This window comes from Zingiber officinale, chromosome 7B (genome assembly GCF_018446385.1).
Source record: "Zingiber officinale cultivar Zhangliang chromosome 7B, Zo_v1.1, whole genome shotgun sequence".
Classification (NCBI taxonomy): Eukaryota; Viridiplantae; Streptophyta; class Magnoliopsida; order Zingiberales; family Zingiberaceae; genus Zingiber; species Zingiber officinale.
This window is the reverse complement of record NC_055999.1, coordinates 7,132,670-7,150,499: the sequence shown is the minus strand read 5'-3', so window position 1 is coordinate 7,150,499 and position 17,830 is coordinate 7,132,670. Positions and strand designations below refer to the sequence as shown.

General features: G+C 40.0%; 4 protein-coding genes across 5 annotated transcripts; 1 reads left to right on the top strand and 3 right to left on the bottom strand.

The window, feature by feature from the left end:
* Positions 1-3,068: 3,068 nt before the first annotated feature.
* Positions 3,069-5,148, bottom strand: LOC122005215 (myb-related protein 2-like). The gene is made up of 7 exons (XM_042560167.1): positions 4,952-5,148; positions 4,635-4,845; positions 4,479-4,555; positions 4,335-4,392; positions 4,176-4,251; positions 4,032-4,101; positions 3,069-3,945 (listed from the first exon to the last, which is right to left on the bottom strand). Exons 2-7 carry the CDS (start codon positions 4,843-4,845, stop codon positions 3,289-3,291), a joined length of 1,149 nt encoding a protein of 382 aa, XP_042416101.1. The 5' UTR covers positions 4,952-5,148; the 3' UTR covers positions 3,069-3,288.
* A 1,604-nt stretch (positions 5,149-6,752) lies between these two features.
* On the top strand, positions 6,753-14,035 carry LOC122005214 (glucosidase 2 subunit beta-like). Its single transcript, XM_042560166.1, has 16 exons — positions 6,753-6,994; positions 7,097-7,210; positions 7,433-7,528; positions 8,168-8,407; positions 8,609-8,778; positions 9,541-9,633; positions 9,735-9,830; positions 10,777-11,110; positions 11,217-11,318; positions 11,387-11,488; positions 12,213-12,270; positions 12,363-12,431; positions 13,018-13,105; positions 13,189-13,250; positions 13,352-13,403; positions 13,517-14,035. Exons 1-16 carry the CDS (start codon positions 6,883-6,885, stop codon positions 13,577-13,579), a joined length of 1,851 nt encoding a protein of 616 aa, XP_042416100.1. The 5' UTR covers positions 6,753-6,882; the 3' UTR covers positions 13,580-14,035.
* Positions 14,036-14,260: 225 nt separating this feature from the next.
* LOC122004125 (glycine-rich cell wall structural protein-like) lies at positions 14,261-15,268 on the bottom strand. Its single transcript, XM_042559054.1, has one exon. The coding sequence runs from the start codon at positions 15,266-15,268 to the stop codon at positions 14,261-14,263; it is 1,008 nt and encodes a 335-aa protein (XP_042414988.1).
* A 744-nt stretch (positions 15,269-16,012) lies between these two features.
* Positions 16,013-17,476, bottom strand: LOC122003543. Of its 2 annotated transcripts, none has more exons than XM_042558646.1 (4): positions 17,077-17,476; positions 16,662-16,775; positions 16,408-16,527; positions 16,013-16,326 (listed from the first exon to the last, which is right to left on the bottom strand). In XM_042558646.1, exons 1-4 carry the CDS (start codon positions 17,404-17,406, stop codon positions 16,225-16,227), a joined length of 666 nt encoding a protein of 221 aa, XP_042414580.1. In that variant the 5' UTR covers positions 17,407-17,476; the 3' UTR covers positions 16,013-16,224. The 2 variants fall into 2 exon arrangements, 1 of the variants encoding a protein (XP_042414580.1); XR_006117981.1 differs by having other exon boundaries at positions 16,297-16,326; positions 16,408-16,586.
* Between the last annotated feature and the right edge of the window lie 354 nt (positions 17,477-17,830).

The following is a 17,830-nucleotide window of genomic DNA, read 5'->3' as shown; positions in this document are numbered from 1 at the left end:
CTTGTGTGGTAAGGATAAGTTGGCGTCGTTTGTGCCTCCTCTTCAAAGACGCCTCCACCTAATTGGGTGAAGAATCTTTAGAGTCCAGGAGATGGACAGCTGCCACTTCTTCCTGTGCGGCGATCTCACTAGATTCGACCGCTTGGTTGCTAGACGCCCCACCAGAAGGACTAGCTTGCTGTTACTCTTGTTTGGCCAGTAGCAGTGCTTTTTTTGAAGTAGCTAGTCCTCATGTAACAGAAGGCGCTCAGAAACTACGGACTTGAAGGAAGCATCCACTGTATGAAACAAGAAAGACTTTAGTTAGTGTCAACTTAATAGACAGATTAATAAGACTTTTCAAAGGAGCACATAAGCTTTTCTTGAACAAGACTTAATCCGAATAGGTAAAGGAGACCCTCGCATAGCAACTTAGGAGCCTTGAATTGAATGCCTCCTAGTTTCTTTGAGTAGGAGAGGAAGGTCAGGTCTAGTTTCAAATTCCCAAGTTTGAGAAGAGAAGGGGGGGGGTGAGATCGGACTGCCATACGGTTGGTCAGGAGGCAGGCTTGGGTAGTTCGACAAAAAAGAAATAGGATTACCATCCTTTATTAAAGGAGGGCAGGACCTTAAAGAACACTACTTTAGCACGAGACTAAAATAAAAAAAATCTCCGGGTTCGATTTCTTGGGGTACAAGAACAAGTGGAAATTATGAGGAGTCGGTGGGATGTCATACGAGCGAAACAGAATAAATATCCCACACATGCTACGGAATACGTTCGCAGCAAATTGAGAGAGAGGGATGTTAAAATAATAGCTTAGAAAGGAAATTGGGAATCGAAAAATGCAAGCCAGCTTTAAGTTGGTCCTTAAAGAATGTAACAAAGGCCGAAGGAGGACGATGAGGGTGATCCTAGATGGTTGGAAGGCGAATGTGGTAGTTCTTGGGGATTTCAAATGAAAGATAAAGAACCTCTCAATCACTATGATTGAAATTTGAACGAGTAAAAGTATACCAGGATGACAAATTCTTGAGCCATGGGAGAATGCAAGAAAAATAGCAAGGAGTCCAAGGAAGAACTTACTGATTTAGATCGAAAGGAAGACAAGTTGGTCGAAAGAAATTGCCGAGAGAGGATCGAAGAAGACAAAGCATAAAGTGACTTGTCTCTATACCACTTAGGGGTTTTAAACACAAGCCATAAGATAAGACCCCACTACATTCATCTGATTAAAACAGTATGTTCATTTATGACCGTTGATTTGCAAGGCAGAATGTGTCATTGGTCTATACGAAAAGGCGTACATCAACTGTCACGTCAAAGAATATGTTATTGGGACACATGACACTTGCCCATAAATGAGAATTTATGATGGATGAGATAGTCGAATCATTACATTGAAGAGTGTTTTCCTGTGTATCAGTGGTGTACTATTGTGTATATCGATTATGCATTCTTTCAAAAAGTACGGCTAAGTGTAGTAATAAAGGGAGAGCGGGAGCCTGATTTAGAGTTCAGGCTGAACATATATTTGCCCTATCGGACCAATAAAGGAGATGATTGGGAAAATACAAGACTTGGGTCAAGTCAGTCGGCTACCAAGCCTCCTTTGACTAGACTTGAAGGGGAGGCTAGTGATACGTGCTGTTACAAACGGACCTAGGTATGACGTAGCAGTCAAAGTCAAGAGGACGTGACAGTCAAATTTAAGATAAGGTGGCAGTCCAAGTCAAGAGGAGGTAGTAGTCAGGGGGTCACTCTCAACAGAGCCTAGTTCCTCACCCAACGCTAAGGCCCTCAATACGACGACGTCCGACCAATAGGCTGGTCGGACCAAAGGAGCCTAATGCTTCTCGCTTATAGTAAGACACCCAGTATATACCCGATCAGCCATTATCTGTCCGGGTTCAAGAGAATCCTGACCGACCACAAGGTCGGCCGGGAATAATATTCAGATAGGACCTGGGGACTTAGCATCCCACTTTGGGTGCCTAGTATACGGTGGATTGATCTGACAACCGGTTAAACATACGTGCCTTCACTATTCATTCTCCTGTCCTCCTAAATATGGGCAGTCGGATATACAACTGACTAGAGTTACAAGGCTCAGTATCCTTATCTTCGCCGAGCAAACATACAAGGCAAATCTCAAAAGAAATATGACCGAATTTTTAGAGCTTAGATATCACTTCAGGGAGAAGCCTCCCAGTACAAGGACGATTGTCGAAAAGTATCAGTCAGACCTCTCATGGTTCATTTCTCTATTCTTTAGAAATAAGTATCCCTACATATGGTCGGTCGGTCTTAAGAACCGTCTGGACCTATGAGACTTGACTTTCCATTACTTCATAATTAGATCTCCAGCATTACACAACATATATCCGAGTGGTCTTAAGGGCTAAACGTCCTACCATACTCAGTACTATATTTTTATATATATACTCGGTCGGCTAAATATCCAGCCGGGATATCTTCGGGGACCACATTATCAGAGAATCGCAATAGTCTGCTAGAGAATATTCTTCTATTATTATATGAGCATTCAATAGAACCTTCCTCGAAGGTGACTCTACATTTTTCATGAGTCGACACTTTATGACAGCATATTTCTTCCATCGCCTCATTAATGACATCAGTTATAAAAATGATACACACGAGTAATGGAAGATTCCTCAGACGGTGACTGTATACCTCCCAGGATATATATTTCTTTACTCGACAATTTCTAACATCCGACATTCTCTACCGCCTCATGATTGTGAAGGTTATTAAAGGTGGTATATAAAGGAGGTCTTCTCTATTGGCAAGGTATGCTTTGGAACATATTTTTACTACGCACATGCTTTGCTACACGTTTACTGTTCAATTTGCCGCTCGGGCATTACACTGACTTAAGCATCGAAGGACCTTCGTCAGGGACCCTTCCCTGGTTTTTGGCACTACGTCTGTTTGCTCTCTCGAGTGCGCGAGGAAGGATTTTCGCTCCCGTTCATAGTCCCTGCTCCAATCTAAAGTCTTCGTTCAGTTAATCTCATCGCCACTTGCCCAGCGCGTCATCTCTTCAGCTTTTAGACATGATCAATCATTATTCTAAATATAGTTATAAACCACATTATTAATGAAACATTAGTACAAAGTAAAAGAGGTTTGAAACTCTTATTTAGTATACTAGAGATTCAAATGACAATACGATGTTCTGATTGATGCATTCTCTGCGATACTTAACTACAGCCATGCATACTTTTTGCCTCAATCAGTTACCTTAATCAACTTAGCACTGTTAAAATGGACTTCCTTTCCATGAATTAGTTCCAACAGAAGCCATTCAAGTCAAACTGCTTGCACCCTGATGCACCTCCATTGTCTTCATGGATTTTCAGTTCTAATTCTGTGGTAAGACATGGAAGACCAAACCCATCTGGTTGCTTTCTTCTATCGTGTTGCACCGATGCTCTCTTGCTGCTTGGATGTTCAAGCGACTTGTTCTCTGTTTCTGGATCTTTTAACATGGATAAAGTCTTCTTCTGCTCGCTTGGATCACTGCACCATGCGTGTCGAGTATGCTCGAGCTTGCTGCGACCTCCAAACTGTTTCATGCTCAGAGAAAAACCTTCCTGGTGAACAACAGCAGCAGTTCTCAACCCCATACCCGCATCATGCATGTCTTGGTCTTTTTGTGAACCCTCAGATGAAGTCAAGCAACTTTCCACTGAGCAATCAGCAAGTTGGGATGGATTTAGCTGTAGCATATGTTGGCTGCCATTTCCTTCAGAACCTGGAAATGATGAGTTGTTGATGTACTCGCTTGAGAGTTTGGAAGCCAACTCTGAGAGTTGGAGCTTGGTAACTTCCAGCCCTGCAGAGCCCAGGTTTTGCTGCCTAAGTGTCTCTTGAGCCTTTTCCAGCACCGACTGTAAATACTTTCCCTGCGCCTCTATTTGAAATTGCAAATGCCTTTGCACCTACATGTTGGTTGTTTCTTCATCAGAATAAACTTTTTTTTTAAAAAAAAAAAATAGGAAATTGGTGGAGGAGAATTAGGACTTGCCTCAAGTTGTTCATGTAACTTTTGCTGCACCTCAATTTGCATTCTGAGAGCTTCATTTATATGCATGGTTCTGAAATATATTTACTGTTAGAGAAACGTCTCTATAAATTTCAATAACCATAGTGAAAACTGATCTTCTCTTACTTGTTTGCCGGAGCCACAGTAGTTATCGCGGATCCATTATCCTCTGTTCTCTCTTCTGGTATTGTACACCCAATAACTGCAAATAAATTAACCCGACCTTTGAACTGATGTATCTGGTTTGAAGGTCAATATATAAACCCCAGGATTTGTGTCACTTACAGTTCTTTAAACTTCCAGTGCTTGTTTGAGCTTGGAGGTTTTTGCCAAGCCTGTATTTCTAAAACATAAACAAACAAAAGCAAGTTAGTTATCAAAATGAAATTGGGGTCGCTTAGATATGACATTCGAGTACTCAAAGAGAACCTGAAGATGACTTTTCAGATGATACAGAGTGAGTCCCGGAATGCCCATCAGTCTCATGATCGTCTTCGGAGTAGCCTCTGCGAGTTTATATACGGTGAAGATGGTTAAAATTACTTGTAGATTCTAATATGAAACTTTCTGTATATATATACTCACTGTCTGCTCCACCTAGTTGATTGACGGCGTCAATAAATCTTTCATGGAGCTCAGGAGTCCATTTTAGTCTAGGCTTAGCATCAGTCGAAAGAACTAATCCAGACTCTCCTGGGGCACTTCCTCTTTGCAGAAACAAGTGCCTCTCTGAAGGATACGGTGTCCGAGAAGAAACGAGGCTACTGTGGGTTTGTTGAGCTTGATGCTGATACATCTGATTCAGGAAGCAAAATTTCAGGAGACAGGTTTAAAAAAAAGGAAAAACAGAGAAAAAAAGGAGACCATCACTGGCTTTCTATCATTTCCTAAGATTTTGTTACCTTGAGGTTTTCCTGTTGCTTTATCTACCATCCATTTGGGAGCTTCATTTCTGACAAACTGACTAGTTTCTGGAAAGCTAGGAGACACATTGTTATGCTCTCTCTCTCTCTCTCTCTCTGTGCTCCTCTTGTTTAGGAAGGAACTGGGGCTGCTTCAACTTCTCTCCTTGTTGCTGAGAGATGACTCCAAGGCCCTCCTTATAAGGCAATTGGAAAGAGAATTTGGAATCATTTGAACACAACACTCACAGGTCAAGCCTTCAATTCATTTCCTGCATTACCAACTTTCTGCGGGGCAGCTTTGGCTTGTCACATGTCCAAAGGAATAAATTCATAAACATTCATCCTTTTAATGCAAAAAGTCTCTTAGAATAAAGAGGGCAAGAACCTTATACTCATGGCAAGAACTTTCTTACTCAAATGTAAGTTTTTTCTTTTCCCCCTTCTGTCTCAGGCCCTTGCATTTCTCCTATATTACAATCCATCAGATATCGATCTGCTCTCTCTTTTTTCTATGGAGAACGGCTGTGTTCATGCCTTCATGGGACCCAAAAAGAATAAATTTACAAACAAAAATACCATTAGATATGAATTGGCTATGGTAGGAGGGAGAGGTCTGAAAAATCTGTTTGACTGGACGCATCCAGAAGCAGAATTGGATACAAGCTTTCTGTAAAGAATAGAAAACTCTACTGTTCATGATGCTCTTATGTACACTTTGAAAGCAAGGAATGGAATAAGGAATAAGCATTATATTCCATTTTGTCTCCTCCGCTAAGTTTGGTACTTATTCAGTTATCCCTTCGACGAAAAAAGAGAGGGAATCTTGAAACTTTACTACTGTTTTCTTTTCTCTCTCTTTTGTTTCAATCTTAAATTTCAGTATTTTTTTTGAGTTCTTGGACCACTTCTTCATCATCCTTCACTAAGAACTCACTCGTGAATTTGAAATATATGCCAGAATCCATGTATGTCTCTTCATATAGGTCATGTTTTCTTGTTCCTGTGCTTTGAATTAGGTGCAAATACAAGTGCAATGAGCATATATACCTTGTCTATCATGACTGTGGTGCCTGTTCTTGGGGCCAAATAAAGAACAGGGATGGAAGTTGAGATTATCAGTGCCGAATTTCTATATTAGCGTGCGTTAATTATAGTGATTGACTGTTAATCCATCATGTTTTCTTCTACTAATAGTGGTCTTTGCTTTTCATAAACATACTTAATTAACTGATAATAAGAATAAAATTAATCTTTAAATAGAGCAACACTTTGCCCTGATCATATCTGAAACTTTTTTTACGCATGGAGTGGATATTATTCCATTGGAATGAGGAATGAGGACAAGGTTGGGCATAAAATATAATGCATCATCATTAGATTATTACTTTATGATCATCCAAGAATATATTGTTTGGAGTACATTTGAATTCGGAACATCAAAAATGTTTCAAGTGTTCTATGATTCTCCGTGGCACTTAGTGGCATATCTTCAACCACCTTCCTGATAAACAAATAATAAAATAGTGACAGGAATCAATAAAGATTTTTTTTTTAATTGAAAAAGGAAGGAAGAATTGATATTTATGTTTTTATCATTTTCACTTGATGTGGACAAGGAAATGCTTGTTGATGGACATCTTGCAGAGTAATATGCTTTTCTCCTTTGATGTGGAATGGGCCTTAGTGGGCTAGACCGAATAGTAGGCCCTAGGCCCATATGTTAGGCCATGCAATAATAAATTAATTAATGAATAAGATAAATGATTAAATTTAAATGAGGTGAGATCAAATTAAATCTAATTCGAGTTCTTTCTAATTAGGGACATCCATCGCCCGATTTCATTCGCTGCACGAGTCCGATCGGGGGATTCTTACCGCAGCTCGTCTCCCTAACGGTACGGAGGGGAAGCTTTCTCGCCGAGAGATCGATGGGAGCCCTTCGAATCAAGTTGTCTCTTACGATCACTTGTCTTTTCGCGTTGTGGATCGCTGGATTCGCTTCTCTCCCGGCCCGCGAGTTTCTGGGAATCGCTCCTCAAGGTCTTCCTTCCCGTCGCATTGGTTTTTTTTTTTTAATCTTTTGCTTGATCTGCGTTTTATCAGATGTTTTCGGGGTTATTTTGATTTTTATTCGATTCGTAGATGAGGGTTACTATAAGTCGGACGTGATCAAATGCAAGGATGGGGCCAAGAAGTTCACCAAGCAGCAGCTGAATGATGAGTTCTGCGACTGTCTTGATGGAACTGACGAGCCGGGTGAGTGTTTCTACAAGGGACTTTGCGTTTTGACTGTTTCTTTTGCTTGCTGAGGTTATTGTTGCAAAAAGTTGTTCCTTTTCTGTCGGTTTCGTGAACATAGTAGGATGTTGCTAGGAAGACAGCAAAAGTAGCTGATTTTTTTTTTCTTCTTCTTTTCTTTACCTCAATGTTAGTCAATTGGGTTTCTGGAATTTCTTAATTGTGGCTGGAGTTTTGCAGGGACATCAGCCTGTCCAGAAGGCAAATTCTACTGCCGGAACTCGGGTCACATTCCACAGATTATTTTTTCTTCCCGGGTGAATGATGGTCTTTGTGGTAAAAATCGATCTTTATTTTATTTTTTTTTTATTTTTTTTTCATTTTAAAGCTAATTTTTCGCTTCAATTACTGTTTAACTGGACCAGAAGTTTCTCTGCATACGCATATAGTTTTAAAGATAAAACATCAAATTTAGTCATACTACTTATAAAGTTGGTATAGATGCACTTATTTGTGGCCAGGCACTACATATTTGTAGGCTATAATATTCAGTCACTTGATGATTTTATTGGTCCATCAACCCATCATTTTCTCAACTTTGTTTAATTGACCTACTAAACAATTAATTTCAAAGAAATAGTATACTATTTCTTCTATGATAGGCTCATGCAAAAGTTGAATCATTCTTTTCTTAAAGGAATTAGAACAAGATGAAATGAGACGAAGTGCAATTTGACTTTGATATTTCTAAATGCTTTTTGTAAGCCTTAATATATACCATTAACTTTATTCAACAATTGCCTTGTTGTATTGTTCATATAACTTCTGTTGGAGCATTAGGTTCTAGTGATGTGCCTTTTTGGTTCTATGTACTTAATTATTCTTGCAATCATATATGGAGTAAGAATTCTCTATGCTTTAGATCAACATACCCTTGAACCATTCCTCTTTTTTTGCTCATAATGGTACATGTAGATTGCTGTGATGGAAGTGATGAATACAATGGCAATGTAAACTGCTCAAATACATGTTGGGAAGCTGGAAAAGCAGCACGAGAGAGATTGAAGAAGAAGATAGAAAAGCATCAGGATGGTTTAGTTATCCGGAAGCAAGAAGTTGAAAAGGCAAAACAAGAGTTTGTGAAAGAGGAGGTGGAGCTATCAAAACTGAAAAATGAAGAGAAGATACTTAAAGGACTAGTTGAGAAACTGAGAGGTGCAATATTCTTTGCAACTGCACTGAAGTTCACTTGGCTATTAGTTTTGATTCTCATAATTGAAGATTCACATGTCTCATAAAAAAAATCATGTAGACTACCCTCCATGCTTGATTGATTCAAATAGAACATAGAAATTGAAATCTTATGATGACATGATTCAAAATTCCTTGTCCTCTTATTTCTAACCTGCTACACAGAGCATAAAGAAAGGATAAAGAAAGCGGAGGAAGAAGAACGTTTGAAAAAGGAGAAGGAAGAGGCACAGAGAGTTGCTGAAACAAAGTCAAATGAGCAGAAGCAATTATTAGATGAATATCCAGAGGATCTGCCTGAGAGGCCTCATGACAAGCTGGAAAAGACTAGTCAGGTCAGTTAACTAATATGCTTTGTTACATAACTTTTTATCATACCTGAGTTATGCATTAAAATATCACATGGAGAGCAGTTAAGGGCATCCTATTCTAATGCATTATAAGCTCATGTGAGTTTTGAAATGACAACATCATTAAGTACCTAAAACTGACATGGGAGTAATCATTTAAATTCACAATATAAATGTGCAGTTTTGTGACTGAGTTACTTCTCTCATTTTTGAAAAAATTCGGTGAAGTTCTAATTTGTGCTATTCTAGATATTTGTTTGGTTAATGGGCAGCAAGTAAATTGATTTCTAAAACCTTGTAAGGAAGTTATTCAACTGATTAAGGAAAGACAATCCATGTATACTATGTCTATAACGCTACACAGGAAGATATATTACTGAGTACGTGGCTGAAAAGACACTGAAGGATCTAGCTTATTTATATTGACTATTTGTTTGGCAAAAGAAACAAGTTTGCAACAAATGTTCTATAATTGTATATGATGAGTAGGTTATCAAGGGGCATCTTGTAGACATATTGGTATATGTAGTATGTTAATTGCCTTCATGATACTAAAGGAAGTTTAATATATGTTCATGGGTTCATTGGATGCAGTTCTGTGAACCATATTGGCACTATCTGGAATTGCAAACATTAAACTTGTGTTTGAAACTTGTCAATATGATATTTTTCTTCATGGTATTTAGATTGACTGCTGAAATTGGTACAATTTTCTTTCTTAATAATTTATATTTCATTCTATTTAAGTACATCAAAGATGATCATGGTGATTCCATTGCATATGATCATGGTTCTGATCATAAAAGCCATGAGGTACCTTCAGATCATTCAACAAATCAGGTAAAAGATCATCTCTCGTAAGGACATCATTGCATTTGAAAATTTGTGTTTGTTATATTTTTGGTTTGGTGATAACTTAATGTCTTGGTTTCTTTTACTAGCATGTCCTAGAAGACAAAGATATTACCACAGTTAAAGCTGGTGCTAATGAGGAAACTGGAACCAAAGAGGTCCATCCAGATGATGCTGCTGACCAGGTAATGGCAGATCCTTTGCTTCTGTTTTATTGAATATTGGTTTAGTGATTGCATCTCTTCAGTGAGGTTCAAAATTTGAGATAAGAAGCTAATTTGGAATTGTTCATTGATTATGACTCTGAACTTTGAAGTTTGAATTTTTTTCATATGGGTATATTTGATAATGTTACTATTCCAATCTTCTACTAATGTATAAACAAAATCACGAAACCTTAAACTTAAAAATAAAAATTTGCCTACAACAGTGCCATTAGTAATTTTTGGGTACATCACCTGCATGCTATTTGAAAACTTATCTAAGCATGCGTGAGCATCTAATTTTTTCTGATTTAACTTGAATTGTGTATCAGGGAACTTAAGTTTAAAAAAAAAACTTTATTGGACGTGTGGGCATCTAACTGAATTGCATTTCAGGGAATTTAAGTTAAAAAACTAAGCATGCAGCTGCAGCTGCAAATGTTGATGCATAATTGAAAGTTAGAACCATCAAAGATGCTAGCAGTTATTTTCTTGGTTGATCCAAAACTTGAAACTTAAGTATGAGAGATACACTGATGAGGACAATATTATTGAAGGATGATTGCTGTTGATGCAGATTTCTAGAAAGAGATATATTTTACTGTACTTCTATGATAAGTTTTCATTTTCAGTTGCTTTTAAGCTACTAGTTTGTCATCTCAGACATGCATTGATGTGACCAGGTTAGTAGCTAATTAAAAGGTAGGGTTTGTACTTACTTCGGTGGGTATCCTTTTTCTCTGTTTTCTTATAGACTACATGAATTCTTTTATACTAGAAATATGAAAAAATGTCACTGGTAATATATAAGCTATCATGATAATATTCCAACACTTGCTACAATGGAGAATCCTTTCTTATTGAGCAATTAAATTCCTAGATCCATGGATCGAAGTTATCTTTCATTTCTCATGGTGGATTCTTGCAGGTGCAAAGTCCTGAGACCACTGAGGGCTTATCAAGAGAAAAATTGGGTCGTCTTGTAGCCTCTAGATGGACTGGTGAACTCTCTGACAAACAGACAAAAGAACACAACGATAAAAATGAGGAAGAGAAAGAAAATCATGATTTTGCCGAGAGTGGGGAAGAAGAAAACTATGACAGTTATTATCACTCTGACACTGATGATGATAGACATCAGTATGACGACGAGGATGATGACAATGATTTTCAAGATGATGCTGATGAGCCATATGGCAAAGATGAAGTCGAATATGATGATTCCAGTTACACTGACAAAGATTTTACATCAGAGTCTCCAGGTTTTGCGCAGTTTGATGATTTAGCTTCAACCATACAGTGTCTGATTCTTTAAGAATTTTGTTACATGAAAATGTTAATTTGAGTATTTGTTTCTGATGCATGCAGATACAACTACTGGTAGCCTATCATGGCTGGATAAGATACAGCATACTGTTCAAAATGTCATTCAAGCATTCAACTTTTTCAGGACACCTATAGATATATCAGGTAAGCCGACATGTTTCTCATTCCTCACCTATGGTCCATGAAGCATGAGATTATTTCCACATTTGTAGAGTCTTCTCGAGTGAACAAGGAGTACGATGATGCCAGCTTAAAACTATCCAAGTTACAATCAAGGATTTCCAGTTTATCCGAGAAGCTAAAGCATGATTTTGGTGAGTATGAGGACAACCAGCATAGTTTGCTGATGAAAATCATTTTCTGCTAGGTGTTGGTTTTCTGCGAAGGGGAGCCTTGGCGCAACAATAAAGTTGTTGCTTTGTGACCAAAAGGTCACGGGTTCGAATCCTGAAGACAGCCTCTTGCAAAAAGTAGGGTAAGGTTGCATACAATGGATCCTTTTCCGGGACCCCGCATGACGAGAGCTTCGTGCACCGGGCTGCCCTTTGCAAAATAAAAAGATTTAGTTTCCTTTTTTGACTGTTGTTAGTCTCAGGTTCTAATCATAGAGCAGAATGTTTCATCTACTTGACATTTCTTCTTAAGCTTCTTTTTCATGGCTTTGCGCATTGATTAATTTACCTATTGTGCTTATTTCTGATTTATGAGGTGTATTTATTCTTGTAAGTGCAACTAGTCTCTTTCTTTGATTTTATTTTTTAATTAATTTCTATGTCATTGTGGCTTTGCTAGGTGTCTCACAGGTTGTCTGGGCAGTCATCGGTTGTTGTAGGCCAAATAATTTATAGCTTAATATTCACAATATATAATTTACTCCACCTCATATATCTATCCGAGATGCCATCGGATTCTTTTTTGTAGTATGATGGTAAATTGTTATCTAGCGTTCACGTTAGTTACATTTTGTTGACTTTAATTTGCACAATCTTGTTATTCCTATGATTTGATTATAATGCCCAGCTTAACTACTTTTGCCAGGGAAAGAGAAAGAGTTTTATTCGTTTTATGATCAGTGCTTTGAGTACAAGCAGAACAAGTATGCAGTGCACACTTCATGTGTCCTTTTTTTGTTGGTCTCAGATGTGCACTCCAAATCTTTAATTTTGGCTTTTGCCTTTTTTTTGTCAGGTATGTCTATAAGGTCTGTCCATTTAGAAAAGCTTCCCAAGTTGAAGGGCATAGCACCACACAATTAGGGTAACTTCTGATTCACCTTGCTTGCAAGTTATTATTGTTTTTATAGGCCAAGGAAGCTTTGATTTCTCGATGATGAGAGACTTAACTAGTGTCTTTTGGTGTTTCTCACAATGCTTTTTTTGCAAATTTGAATTCAAAGTTATTAAGTCTAATCGATTGATGTAGGAAAAAGTTGGTTTACTGATTTGATATCAAACACTTGTAAAACGTGCTAAAAGTTGAAGGACTTATTTAACTGCATAAAATTATTAGGTCTTTTCAATTGTTCTGAAATGCATGCTGACAAACTGAATGCAGTACAGTAACTTTGGAAGTTCTGATGAGTTCTTACCGCTTTGCCAATCTATTAAAGCACAGCGCCTCCTTTTGCACGAACTGTTTTTCATTAAGACATGAACACATTGCCGTTACCTTGACATTGACTAGGCTATCAAACTAATGTAGAAAATGCGACGTTCTTGCATAATTGATATACGGTGAAAGAAATGAGTGAAGTTCGGTTAAAAAAACTTCAGCTTGTCATTATTTATAGGTTTAATACCAAAAGCTGAAGCTCAATTAACTGAATTGCATGCTTCATTATCAGGCGATGGGCAAATTTTGAGGAATCTTACAGTGTGATGCAGTTTTCAAATGGAGAAAAATGCTGGAATGGCCCTGATAGGAGCTTAAAGGTATTTCTCATAATTAAATTGGCACATGTGAGTTCCAGCAATGTTGCTTCTCAATGCTTGACATCTATCTATACAACAAGCAGGTAAGACTCAGATGTGGCTTGAAATATGAACTTGCAGATGTTGACGAACCAAGCCGATGCGAGTATGTATCTTCCTATCTCAAGCCATTCATCTCACAACTGTTTTGTATGTTATTTCATAAAATATTTGTAGGTGACACATTCATTTCTTTCTTATTTTCAGGTATGTTGCAATTCTCTCAACTCCTATCTCGTGTCGAGAAGAAAAGTTGAAGGTACATTATTTGTTTGGATTAAAATGCCCAAAATTCATTTTTACTTGGAACAAAATATAAACTTGTTTAAATCAATTTAAAGCTTACAATACCAATAATGAAAATTGTGGTAGGAACTGCAACAAAAACTTGAGGATCTGAACAAAAGCCAACCCTTGGCTCATGACGAGCTATAGTTTTCATGATTTGCAAGATCTTGGAAGTTCCGGTCACCCCTTGACTTAGGTTTGAAGAACAACACACCGCCTAGTTTATCGACAATCAAGTGCTATTTATTGAGAAAGCAGCATGCGGCACCGCCCATTAGTTTTCAGGCTTGCTTCTTTTGATGTTGTAATTTTTATCTGCATCCAGTTTCACTAGTGCTGATTAGATATAGGGGCAAGCTATGAGTAACCTTTTGTTTGAATTCTGCTATGGCATCCATGGATTTATTGTGTTTTTTATATAGCTGGCGAAAGCCCATGTAGAGTAGTTATACTTGAGACGGTTGATTCCTGGAGAAACACAAACTGGAGCCTAAAAGGGTCTACATCTTGAGGATTTGAATGGCATTATATTTTGGCTGCTTAATCAATGTATATGAATAATACTTGATAGTTTGTAGACACCTTATGGTCTTCTTCGATGAATTTGTGTTCTAAGTGGATCTCAGTGGAAATTTCACCTGGAGGAGCTCCATAAAATTTCGTAACATTTCTCCGTTTGTAAATTATTTATTTGATTGACTGACCGTCAAAATGACAAAAACTACAATTGACCACAAACAAGGAGACACGACTTAATTAAATGGAAGACTGACGATTATCAAAGTTGACATCGAACAGAAAATCTAAATTATTTGGTGTTTGAAAATATTAAGGCTGCATGGGTACGTAACAATCACGACATTCGTTCAGCGTGCTTGATTCGCTCAGTGTCCACTGTCCACTGCCAATTCCACCACCGAACCCACCGCCTCCTCCTTCAAAGCCTCCAGCACCTCCGAATCCGCCTCCCCCAACGCCACGCTTGCCATAACCGCCTCCAGCGCCCCCTCCCAAGCCACCTACTAATCCTCCGCCGGCGCCACCACCAAACCCACCTCCGACACCGCCACCCTTGCCAAAACCGCCTCCAGCTCCCCCTCCAAAGCCACCTCCGCCGGCGCCGCCGCCAAATCCACCTCCTTTCCCTATGCCGCCACCGAGCCCACCGCCCTTGCCAAAGCCACCACTGGCTCCGGGGCCAAATCCACCTCCCTTTCCAATGCCGCCACCAAGCCCACTTCCTTTGCCGTAACCACCGCCAGGTCCACCGCCTTCACCCTTGCCGAAGCCGCCACCTGCACCGCCGCCGAACCCACCTCCTTTCCCAATGCCACCACCAAGTCCACCTCCCTTGCCGTAACCGCCGCCAAGCCCTCCGCCTCCACCAAGTCCGTCACCGGCGCCCCCTCCTAACCCAACACCGGCACCACCGCCCAGCCCACCACCCTTTCCGATGCCGCCACCAAGTCCACCTCCCTTTCCAAACCCACCACCAAGTCCACCACCGCCACCCCCTCCAAGGCCACCGCCACCTCCAAAACCGCCGCCGCCGCCGCCGAGCCCTCCACCCTTTCCAATGCCGCCTCCAAGTCCACCTCCTTTGCCATAACCATCACCAAGCCCTCCTCCTCCGCCAAGTCCACCACCGGCACCCCCTCCAAGGCCATATCCGCCACCAAAACCTCCTCCTCCGCCGAGGCCCTTGCCAAAGCCGCCACCTTTGGTAGGCCACAAGACCTCCTCCCCGGCCTTCCTGCCGACCAGCTGCCTCCCGAAGGCAGAGGCCGCGACAGAGATGAAGCAGAGCAGCAGCGCGAGCACGCTCCTGCTCCCCATTGTTAATGTGCCGGTGTAGAAGAAGTCTAATGACACTTGTAACTGTGTTGGAAAAGGAAGACGAAGGTATCGAATATTTATAGGACAGAAAAACCAAACAGTTATTGATTTATGATTCCCAACTGTACGAAAGCAAAGCATTCATGGGGACGCAACTTCCATCACCATCATCCTGCTCATAGCTCAATACTTTCTCAATAACGGATGCTCTGGAACAAGAGATTACAACTCAATACTCTCCACAGACACACTAGCTACTTGACCTGCTGTATTTGACCACTACTTTGTCAGGCAATTTTCTGCACCACACAAAGACCATGCATGGATTTGGATTGGTTGAGAGAAACAATCACACACAGCGGTTCGGAAAAATATTTTCCTTGCAAACTCGATCGTCAAGAACTTTAAACTAATAGCTAGAAAGGTGAGATTTAGTATCAAAGGCCAATCAATCTACAGAGTAAAATTAAATGCCCTTCTATAAAGAAGTGAACGTCATTGAAAGCTGAAGCTAGCGAATAAGATATCCTACAGTGCCGTTGTCCTGTGAACGAAGGAATTAAGCATGTGGTGAGACAGTGTTGATGGCTCTGTGCTGATGTTCAATGAAGACACATAAATTGTTTCTGATTTGAACGAGGCGTTGTATGATCTTAGCCATAAATATTGCATGTGCTTTAGTAGCAGAAGCCTCCAATCCACTGCACAGTTTCAACACTACGCTTCATTGATTGCCAAACAGACGAGAGTTTGATCGTAGGCTTCAAAGATAGGAGGATTCGATATGATGCGATTGCTAGTGCAAGTTAAGAACATGTAAAACCTTAGAGTCGAAAGTGGAGATTTTGATATTGGCTAGCAAATTGGCATTTGGAATTTTGTTCTTATATCTTCATTAATTAACTTTAAATTTTTTTATTTTCTTTTTGAAAAGTACACAATAAGAGTGCAAGTGCTCATATCCAAGATTCAAGAGCCCAACTACATTCAAAGGAGTTGTCAGTGTTTATGTGTGCAAGAATGTCCCAATCGAGCATCTCTTCTTCCTTCACAGCCACCTACAAAATTAGTCAAGCATCCTTTGATTGTGATTAATTATGTGATAACATGAGCAGCGATCGATAGAAGAACATGCTTACTTTGTGGAAGTCATGGTTGCCGATCGCAGCATCCTTGGTTCCCTCACCTCGCTCATCATGCTTAACAAATCGCCCGCGGACTCTCGGTCGACTATCTGCTAGAGTTTTTCTACATGTATACTGATCATCGAATTTGATCATCAGACAGAGGATGAATCGCTTACTACCTCTTTGAAAGTCTAGCAAATTAAAGTTTTAAGGCTTATTTTCTATTAGAACTAAGTTTAAACAAGATACATGATTGGCTCAATTACCTTGATTCTCTTGGTGAAGTTTCTATGGTCTCTCTTCTTCATGTATCTGTGGATCTTCTCCTTCCTCTCCTCCGGTGATAGTCGGAGGCCTACTTTGTCTTTGGAGAGGGTTACCTTAATTAAATTTTTAATTAATCTCAAAGTGCTAAAAATTGTGAAACACGTTTTATTTTTATAGGACAAGAAAAAAAATCATCTAACACAAAAGTATAGTAGATAGTGGGAGTTGGGGAGGATCTTTCTGTAGACTCGTCTTGCCATAATTGATAAGCTTACTCATCTAAACTTGATTATCCAGAACTAATTTTTAAGTTAAATTGTGGTAATTTAAAAAATTTCAACTGTAACGTGATATGTTGAATTTATAGGGATAAATTAATTAACTTGCACGACCTTCACGTCAATGTATCATCACCTGCGACACTGACTGCGCTGGTTCGCAGACCATGAGGCCACTCTCCTTCCGATGATCCTCCGTCATGTCTGGGCCCACAAATTCCCCAACGGCGCAGGTGATCCCACCTCGGTAGACCAACCCTCCGAGCTGGAGCAGCGTGCAAGACGACCGCGGCGGCGGCGCTTCCATTCCGATCGTCTCCATCGCCCGCTGGTAGTTTGGTTGGCCGCGGGAGTAGCTATCCGGGTAGTTGTAATCAGTTTCACAAGCGGAGCCGCCAGTGACCACCATGGGCAACTGGGCGAAGTGGCGGCGGTCGCCGGAGGGCGGACAGGGGACAGAAAACATGGCTGGACAGGTGACAGAGGAAGGAAGTGCTGTTGAGGGTGAGCAAGCACGCCTGCTTTGCTGCTGCTATGGCTAGAATGCAAGGACACTTATAAAACAGACCGGATAATCTGGTCCACTGTTTTTAAGACCAGGAGATATCCACAATTTAATTACAGTTGAATTTTGATCGCAATCTGATCGTAATTGGGTTGCGATTTCATTTGAGTTCATCTTCCTATTTAGATTATAGTTTGAGTCGGAACATACGGCCGGAGGCCCCTCTCCCGCTTAGTGCCTGATAGCCTAGTCACTCGTCCACCACAATAATATCTGGACAGCCTTCACCGTCTGTCTCAAATCTCAATCTAAATTATAACCTGAATGAGAAAGTGAACCCAAGACAATAGATCCTTTCCCTGATAAAGAGGGATGTGATGATGAG